The 10,227-nt window shown below is 47.9% G+C and overlaps 1 protein-coding gene across 1 annotated transcript in view; it reads right to left on the bottom strand.

Moving 5' to 3' along the window:
* The window catches only part of LOC104496598 (transmembrane protein 110-like), a gene marked incomplete at its 5' end in the record, with an annotated part of 21,848 nt that overhangs the window by 8,395 nt on the left and 3,226 nt on the right, over positions 1–10,227 (bottom strand). Inside the window, 2 exons of the mRNA XM_010139742.1 lie at positions 761–873; positions 9,958–10,079. Of these exons, the coding sequence (XP_010138044.1) occupies positions 761–873; positions 9,958–10,079 (235 nt within the window). The remainder of the gene's footprint in view (positions 1–760; positions 874–9,957; positions 10,080–10,227) is intronic.

The following is a 10,227-nucleotide window of genomic DNA, read 5'->3' as shown; positions in this document are numbered from 1 at the left end:
GCTGAACCACGTGTCCAAGTCAGCACTGTAGGCTACTGGGTTAGAAGAACTAACCCTTAACAGGAACAGGTAACTGCTCCTAGATTGCTGTAACTCCTCAGCCAAGTCACATCAGCTGTGAGGTACCAGGCACCATGTGTAAACACACTCAATACCAGAGTCAACCATCACCACCCAGAACCGGGTTTTATACCCACCACACCTACCTGCCACCAGCTGTGTGGCTACAACTGCCACAGGATTACTGTGTTTATTTTTTTAAAAGAGAAACTCACAATCAACACAATTACTATTGCATGAGCTGCCACACATAAGCAGCTGCACAGGGCGGTGGGTGGAAGGGCAGCACGTCACTGGGGTGGTTCTTTCAAATTAACCTCTAGCAGTCCCTCTAGTTTAGGCATGGGATCATAAAACACCAACATGAACTGACTTGACAAGATAATGTAGAAATCCTCTGGCAGAAGTAGCTCAGCCGCCAGCCCAGCCCATTTTATCCTTCCAAGGATGGAAAAGAAAATTAAAGAAGCATCTTATTCCACTAGCTTTTGCTTTGCAAGATAATGTACCAAAATCCAAACCATTATGAAAGTTCTGTTTCCCCAAACTTAACTACTAGCTAATGACTGCAGAGAGATGTCAGCAAATCATAAGGATTAAAGACCTGTGATGTTGGGGACCACTAATGAGGCAAAGCTGACCAGAACCAAGCCACAACAACTGTGCCTAGAAAAACACAGCTCACAGCTCAGGGACTTACCTTTGTCCAACCAGGGATAAGCAAGACAAGGCTAATCACAGTCTTCTCAAAAACCATTATAAACAAGTAGAGGAAACACTGGCCAATGCAGGCAGCAGCTTGTGGAGGGTCCCCTGGGAAAATAGCATATTAAATCTGAGACCGAGGACAGGAGGAGACAGCCTTGCAGGAGAGGTGCCTCCTGCCTGATACCTGAGCTGACAGAGGGACAAGGAATTGTTTCCATATTCCAAGATCAGCAGCGAGACAGATACTCAAAATTAGTGGAGATTTTCTATCCATAGTTGTAGGAGCCCATGCCTGGGGCAGAAAGGTTTGGGGGTCCTGGTGGATCTACAAGTCATTAATCCATGAGAGATCAAAACATGCCAACATCTAAGCTCAAATCTTTCTAGTTTTTTTTTTTTTAAAGTAAATCTGATGTATATTAGTTCTGTTCATCTGCTAGATTTTCTCTAATAAGTGATGCACATTTTGTATCTTTGCAAACTGATGTAGAAAAATAAGTGCAGAAAGGCAAGAATGCGCCTCACTTCCATTTGTGCAGACTGCCTGCGTCAGGGCAGTGATTTGTCCTTCATACTGCAGCTGGGCTTTTGAATTCAACTTGGGCATAAGAGCTCTCCCTCATGAGACACCATGTACACCACTACCACTGCCGACCTTTTGTTCTAGAAGCCTTTTTCTACTCCTCTTAGAGCTCTGTCTGAAGATCCTGGGGTTAGCCAGTAACCCCAGCACTCGTGGACACTCCTGGTTTCTCAAGCTCTCAGCTCAGCAGAGTCAGGAGTGCCAAATGGAAAAGCCATTCCTGGTAGGTCTAAGGAGACCACACCAGCCTTTATGAATCTTGGTTTGGATAACAAAAACCCTCCACTTGGGGGTAAGGATGCACAGAGCCTTGGAGACAGATTTTCTCCTCTCCTTCAGCCACCAATGGGCATTGCCAGTATCTTCCCCATGGTATTGAGCTACTTTGAGCCGGGTGGATTCAAGGCTTGGAGGAGAGGAAGTGCTGTTTGTAAAAGGGTGCAAGTACCCCCTCTCCTCAAAGTACAGACACTAAAAACCTCCTTAGAGAAACCTTCAAAGGTCAGAAACCTCAGCATTGCACTCAAACCGTTCCTCAAAAGCACACGTTAGCACCAGTTGTTTCATCTGCCCCTTCTCTGGTGCCCTTTTGACGAAGCACCAGAGATTTAATTGCTCTTCACCTTGGCAAACCCAGAAAAGCCTGCAGAGGTGGGTCCCCACCGCTCTCCCCACCCTTCCAGTGGACAGGAGTCTCGTCAGAGTAGCTCACGAAATCCTGGTGATTTTGATCAGAATGGCGCTGATAATCCTTTCTGAATTAAAGCTACTCCCAAAGGCAATCCCCAAGACAAGATGCTGCTGGACTGGCCCTCCCCTGTGCAAGGACCAGTAAGTATCCTGCATGCTCCTCTAGAAAATAGATCAGTCATTAAAGACATCACCGGCAATTTGCTTCCTGCCAAGCCTTACCCATCCAAACAACAGTCCAAAAATTTCTGGTCACTGATTTCAATACAAAAAGTGTATGATTTCAGTCCTAAACAGAATTAATTTTTTTTTGCTGATGAAATGCACAGTTGGTTATGTGATACTTGCTGTCTGAGCAAGAGACAGGGGCTCCATTGCTCCAGATTTTAGAACCAACTCACTCAAAGAATCAATGCTAATTAAATATGAATGTTCCCAATGGGGTACTCACCAAGTAATAAGCAAAAACATATTTGCATTGTTAACAACGATAATGGTACCGTATCTATTACATGTGCTTGCTTCAGCCCTCTGCGAGCACCTTGCCAGCTGGTTATCGTCTTTCGAGGCTCATCAGAATATCTCAGGTCTGCAAAACTGAGCTACAGTGCCTGGCTTAGGAAAGCTGCAGCATTTCCTCTTACCACTTGAATGTACAGATAACCCCTGGCAATGCTCGTTCCCAGCATAATTGGGTCAGAATTTGGAATTGTATCTGTGTGAGAGAAGCCAACCCACCGTGAGATGCCGATGCTCGACACGCTGTCGGATGGCAGCGGTCTGGGAGCGCTGCCCCGCTCTTAGCACAGTTTGCGAAAGGCCATTTATCCAAACCACCCTGCAAACCGCCGGTCACAGAGGCCAGCGGTGCGTCCTGGGATTTAGGAAGAGCTGCTATCCAAACAAGCCCAGCTCTAGGGGATCTGCTTCCCAGCAAGGGCAGAGCAGGTTTGCACCTATTTGTCCTTATTCTGTCATTTGTTAGGAACGTACCAAAACATTTGCCTCATTGCAAAGCTACAGCGAAGCTGAGACATCCAGCTAACATCCCCATGCCAGAGACCTCAGGGCGATCACCCTGCACCCCAGCTTTTTAATTGCTCAATCCACGATCGAGGCAGAGGAGGGAAGGACTGGGAGGCCAGGGGTGCAGAGAGGCTGCTGAGCTGGGAGTACAGCGGGCAGAGCGCGCCAGACCAGCAGGCAGCCGCACAGAGGGAGGGAGGGAGGGAAGTGGGAGCCAGGAAGGTGACGTGTGAGTGCAACCAGCAGAGCCCGCGTAGGATTTCAGAAAGCGCACGTCTCCGCTCTTGGGAAGGCAACAGCTTCATGGGTGGTCTGTGGAGGAGATGGAGCCACGTCACAGGCAGCTGGCAGTTAAAGGCTGGTGTCAGAGTGGCTTTGATCCTCCTGAAGCAGCGACAGCCTCTTAGACTCGGGTGCCCAGTTGTCTTTGGCACAGGTTAGGTGTAGCGGGGCTTTTTGCCCCACACCCCAAGACCGACTAATCCTCCTATAACCCCCCACGTTTCTGTCACCCATCAGAGCTCCAAGTACAAACAAAACAGGAAAACAAACAGATCCGCCGTGTCCTTCCTGCATCTGAACTCTTCCCCTTTTGCTCTGTGTTGTCAGCTGTGCTCCATCCCCGTGGGGAGACAGGACTAACAGCCACAGCACCCTTTGCAAGTCGGCTCTTCTGTGCTGCAGTCGCGATGGCACGTGTGGAACACTTCCCTCATCACCTCATCTTGCCCAAGAAGCAGCAGCAAGTTTGAGCTCTCTCTCAAATAGCTGCCCCTTCACACTCTTTTTGGGGATAGGAGGTCACTACCACTTATCACCACAAACAGCAGCCTATGGTTCCTAGATTTGTACGCTGTGGCAGCCCTAACCCTCAGCCAGCCATCTTTACAGACAGATTTTGGCTAACCAGGCTGACACACAGACACCAGAAAAGACAATCTGCTTCTTAACCCACCCTAGGCACGGACTTGCCCACATCTCCAAGATCCTCATCCAAAAATCCTCCTTTCAAGAAAGCCATCAAATTGCTCTTGAGCTTTCTTGTTGTTTGACAACCTCTGGAAAATGAAAAACTTTTCTCCCTTTGATAGGGAACAGTTTTTACCATGCAGCTTCAAGGTCCCACACAGGGAACCCCAACTCTCCAAGACCAGTCCTCCCCAGTTATGCCAGCTTCACTGGCCTGCACATGCAGGTGTACATCAAGCCTGCACTTCCAAGAAGGACAGACCTGAACTTGTGACTACCCACCACATCCCACCCTATCAAAGGTGCCTCCACCACAGCATGGAGCTTCAAATATTCACATTTCTCACTCTGGACTTTTCTGCATCACCGAGAGAAGATGCTGTGAATCTCCTCCACAGTTAGAGGGACATTAGCACCTCTTACAGGTCCAGGGTAGACAATGGAAGGATATGAAAAGAGAACCACAGACCTACTGATTTGGCCATGTGCTCTATCATCTTAAACAGTTCAAAACTGCTACTGTTTTGCAACCTCTTCCTCCTCTTTTTCTGTTCTGAGCTTTGTTTTCAGACTATGAGACCAGATATTTCTGCACAAGTATCCATTCTGGAACACGGAATTAGACAGGGCTTAATTTCCTCCCCAACAGGAAGATCAGAGGGTGTCTCCACAGTTACTGTATCTTGGTGTCCCAAGGACAGGAAGCTGCTCTAGACCAAAATAACTCAGAACAAAGGTGAAAATGAAGCAACAGCATTGCCCACAGGTCTGCAAGAACAACTTCAGCTGTGGGCAGACAGTGGCTTGCTTCCTCTCCACCAAGGAGCTCTGCTGGATGCTCCCTACCTCAGCAGGTTTGAGGTCATCCATCTCAGAGCAGCCATCATCCAAGTCTAACTCACCACTAATTCATCTAACTCTGACTAATGCCAGCAACATACAAGTCACTGTCTACTGGCATCTCATCAGGGAAGAGGGAGCCTTTGGTGTGGTGCCTGGACAAGTCCATAAGATAAACAGACCACATTTCCTTCTCCCACAGTTAGGAAGCAAGGCTGGAAAACTTGAGCTGATCCTAGCTAACCACAAACCTCATTTAGGTGCTGGCTTCCCACAGCAAGATGGTCAGAGGCATCCTCAGATGCAACTTAATATCTTCAATGCATCAAGTGCTGCCCAGAGGTGCCCTGCTCTGAGTGGAAGAAGATCTGTCTTACATGAAGTGCTTACATTACATAAATCTAGATGAGTGCCTACAAGGCCGTTTCTGCCAGATGAGATTGCCAGTCAGAAAAAGCCAATCTGCTACCTGGAGACTATCAAAAAACCCAAAACAAAACAGAGATGTCCTTCTCCACCATGTTCAGAGCTTCCCTTCCCTGGTAGGAGAGCAGGGAACTGGCCCAAAGGTCTTTGTAGCCTCCACACCACATTTGTTAGATGACATGTATCATTCTCCCTTTGAACACTTCCAGTTTCTTGTCCCAGTCCTTGCTGGAAGGTTACCCAGGACATCTCAGCTTTAAACATTGATTCTACCACCAACCTCTCCTTTGAGTTTAATGCTCAAACCTTCTTACACCCATCTTCCACCCTGACCTTCACCCCAAGGATGCACACACTACATTTAGACCATTCTCCTCCAGCTGGTGCCTCCCACCATCAGCAAAACATCCTCGGCGCAGACCCAGGACCACCGGTGCCTGCAGCAACCTCATGCAAACACGTCTCACATATTCCGCTTGTGTGTGGGAGCCCAACTGCTCGCAGAAGCACAGGCAGCGCTGCTTGAGGTATTTGAGCTGTTACCACACAACAGGATTAGTTTTAATCCAGGCTGTCTAATGCACCAAGCTGTCAGCACCGCCCACACGTTACTGCCAGACAGCTTTATTTATGGTCTTTCGGGGACTGCGAGTACCCTGAGCAGGTAGGAAAAGCTTAACCGCAGCCAAAGCAGAGGCTCTGGCAGGGAAGGCAGGCGAGGAAAAACAAATATTTGAAAGCACTGGAAGTTGTACTGGGTGACATGGTGGGGATAGAAAAAGTCAATATAAACCTCTTAAGTGATACTCAAACAGTACCTCCAAAACCCAGGGATCCGATTATCAGTGCCTGATACAGAGGGAGGGTAAGAAATAGCAGAAAAGCATCTGAACTGCACAGAAGTGCTCACCTGGAGGGCGAGAGCAGGTTTTCAGAGATTGGGACCTGATGCATCAGAGCAGCCAGATGAGTCCCCTGGACATCCCAGACCCTCTCTGGCATGTTCTGCGTCTGAATTAACAGTGAGCACACAGCTGGAATCGGTCCCCAGTCTGCAGTGTCGCATTGCTGCTCCAGGTCCTCAGCCCCCTGGAGCTGCTGCTGTTGCAGTGGGAAAAATGCTGCTGCTACCAGTCAGATCCAGAAGGGTCAAAGGTCTGCACCGCTGCTCAGAGCAAGGGACCTGACCTCACACTCAACCACTTAAGGATGATCTTCAGCCCTCTCCTTACTTTTGTCCCCTGGTCCTAGGGGTAGAAAGGCCAGGCATGCTGAGGACAGGACAACCCCTCAGGTTAGAGCTATTTTCAGCCGCATTTCCTCAAGCATCAGCAGCCAGCTCCCTTGGCTGCTTCAGGACACGGGAATATTTGTTATGGAAATTTTGTACAACATCACGACAGGGCCAAAAGCAGCCTACACAGATCCTCAGTTAAACTCAGCAGCTGGCACAGAGCATATTCTCCTCAAACTAAATTTGACCAGCAGAGTTCAACAGGCCACTAAACAGACGTTAAAGGCCTCCAAGCAACATGCCTTTCCATTTCCCGACCTTGACCGAACACAAAGCATCAAGCTTAGACTAGTCGGTGACCACAAGGACAGTTCCACACAAGTCAGCATCTAGATGGGCATCCAGAGAAGCATTTTCAAGCAAGAACACCTCCTTTTCTCCGCATCATTCCTTAATGCTCCACTTCAGCAGTTTACCCACACATTGCAGAAACCATCTCAACGCAAATTCATGGTGCTCGCATACCTAAAAGAAATACTCCAATATTTCTAAATACTTTAGACACAACTACAATTCCAGGACACCGCAGCCATCCAGAGGTTCCCTCTAGGGAGTTGTTTATTGCCATGGGAACGGGGGAGGGAGAAGGCAGCTGGAACACTTTAAAGGTGGCACACAAAGCTGAACCAGGTCTCATCTGCATGCCCTGTGTCCAGCCAGCATTGCTACAGACCCAGCAATACCTCCGAGACCTTGGGTACCCACCTCCCAAGTCCTCTGCAGTTTAAACTAATTTTTTCTCTTCCTTCCAGAAGTCCTCTACAGAGAGAGCACCTACAGACATGGCCTGTTGCTCCCCTGCTAGAGCGATGGTGCACAGAGCACTTGTAGTTCGTTAGGTTTGAGTATGTGCAAGGCAAACACCATTCGCCAAAGCCTACTTGAACCAAGACGAAGAATAAACCTCTCCAACCTTTGATCTTAGGAGCCAAGCATCTTCAGAAGAGACAGCAGCCTTTTAAAATGCAGTTTCCTGTGCCTAGAGGCAGTCCAAAGAGTAATCAAGAGCTGCTGGGCAAACACAGAGCAACAGAGGCATATAGGAGCCTTTATAGAACAGGTCACTCCTGGCTACAGGAGCAGCCTTTGGCTAAGAGCTCCTGCACAAAAGAGGCGGATCTCAGAACGGCTGTCTCCTGGTTTTTGGAAATATGAAAGTACTTGAGTTTTCTAAACAGTTCTGGACAGCTGGCTGCTTAAAATAGCAGCGGAGATTTAGGTGCTTTCCCTTCCTTTCTCTTTGCTTCTCATTAACGCAGCTATAGAAGTCACAGAGAAGAACCACCCGGGTCGTGGAGACAGGCGTATCAGCAGAGCAGAAGGCACTGCTGGAGCCCAAACCAAAGGATATCTGCAGTGGTTTGCCTCATTCCAGGGAGGCAACCAAGAGCTGGGGGGGCCAGAAAGGAAGCAGCTGCAACAGATATTTTTTTTCCCCCTGAAGACCATGCAGGTAGATGGGTACTGGCTGAAGACACAACTGCTCTTTCCTGATGGCTGGAGCAATGGCACCCACCACATCTGCAACATGGATTTGGTGCTTCCCTGGTATCCTGCCCTTCCTCCTCTGCAGAACCGCTTTTGCTCCTCAGGAGAATTGAGGAAAGCAACATAAAGTCTGGTAGAGCAATTAGACCAGAAAATGAATCATATTTCTGGAACCTGTATCAAACTGTACAAAGTTTACTAGCATCTTCCAAACTGTTTGGGAAGTTACTTAACCCCTGAGACGAGGACGCTGCAGCAGTGCTTTCCTTCCCTAGTCCTACAGCAGGATCACTCTGGGCATACCATTTGACTCCTACCTAACTTTTCCACTGCGGTCACTCTGCCCAGAGACCTGCACCAACACCAGCGCTCGGTGGATGAGATACTTAATGCCCAATCCATGAGCCAAATTCAAGCAACAGCAGAAACTTTTTTTTTTTTTATTAATGAAAGCAAGATCTCCTCAGAGGGGTGAGCTGTTTCTGTAATCTAAGCCAGCCTTCAGGAGGGGCCAGCTACAGCTCAACAAAAGTTCATTACTGCTCTGCAAGGTTAAAGCAAGCTGTCAATACACTTTAATATTTCCTTGCTTCTGCTCAACTGCAGACGTGGCACACAAAGCTGAAGCTGTGTCCTGGGATGGCTGTGGGTAGACTTGAGTCCTTGTTGCTCAAAAGAGGAAAAATGCCAGTCCCTGAACCAAGCATACCTGGATTCCTCTGCTGTCTCATCTGAATGACTTTAGCGTTCTGTGCTTGGCTCCTCAGCTCTTTGAGGAAGCGCCATTAGGGGATAAAAAGGCAGCCCCCACCAAACGCACGTTGTCAGGATGCTGAGTGTGCTCTGGAGACTGCCGCAGCCTTTAAAGCCACTCTCAGGTTCGATGAGAGCTGGCCCTGCCACATCTCATCGTTTCAAACCATCTGTTGTCATCTCATTCCCAGTCTGTAGTTGCTTCTGCTGTCTCACAAACCCAACCATCCACTTTATCCCGTGCTGCGACCCATTTAAGCATGCTGAGCCTGAGTAAGAGCTCACAAATCAGTGGGGTCTCCACACTAATCCTAGTTCGGCCCAAGTTTCACCAAGTTACCAGACCAGCTACTGAAAATACAAAGGAATGAGACTACCTTCAGAATAGACTTAACGATTAAGGGCTTAAAGGTGGGAATGGAGTTGGTATGATTCATGTATTTTCTAAAGTAAGACTGAATTTGACTTTATATTAGATATAAAATAGGCGAAGGGTTAATTTTCCCCTTCCCTGCAGCCACAGAGCAGCACAGCTCTCCTGGAAGCTGGCTCTGCTCTTTCTGAAGAGAAGTGCTACCCTCTAGTGGGACCACCTGAGAAAGGCTGCTCTGAAACTTAAGGCAGAAGAAGAGAGATGTCAGACTTCGGCATATTTACATTAGTTTGCCTTTTTTCTTTTTTTTTTTAACATCAACTGGCAAAAAACCCAACCAACAAGTCATTTGAGAGTGCAGTCTTGGGGCCAGGCTGCGTCCTGCTGATGCCTGCTACAGCTCAAAGCAAATGCAAGAAGAACTGTGTTTTGAACTACGAAAAAACCCTCAAAGAACCCCACAAAAGTCACCACCCCCTCACCCAAACACCTTAATTGATCATATAAATGTCCTGGGGTACGTTATCCACACAAGGAAACATTAGACTTTCATCACTAACTTGCTAGGCTCAAGGGTGCTTGACAAGGCAGCAGGCAGAGTTACCTGCGATGCAGCGACATCCCAACATCTCACACATTCATGCTCTGTGAGAACGGGCAACAGAAGCAGGCAGCTCGTATTTTATCCCCAGACTGTAGCTTCTGCCATTTTCTTCTCCCTATTTCAAGGGAAATGTTGACACCTACCGTATTCCCCAAAGACCAGGTACGTGGACTTCCTATGCTGCCCAATCCAGGAGACAAATTTCACGCCAAGCCAGATCAGCAGCATCCCCAGCGTAGCATCAAGGATGAAGTTAATAAGGTAGCTGAGAACAGAGGAAAATTCAAGATTCAGCTGCATTCTTCAGTCTTCCTCAAAAATCTTTTATTTCAATACAGGAATCCATTTAAAAAAACCCACAAGCTTTTAAAAACGAATCCCCACTTAACAGTCCAAGCTCACTTTTTTTTTTT

Source organism: Buceros rhinoceros, unplaced genomic scaffold (assembly GCF_000710305.1).
Source record: "Buceros rhinoceros silvestris isolate BGI_N320 unplaced genomic scaffold, ASM71030v1 scaffold11907, whole genome shotgun sequence".
In the NCBI taxonomy this organism is placed as follows: Eukaryota; Metazoa; Chordata; class Aves; order Bucerotiformes; family Bucerotidae; genus Buceros; species Buceros rhinoceros.
This window is presented reverse-complemented; position numbering and strand designations above follow the sequence as displayed.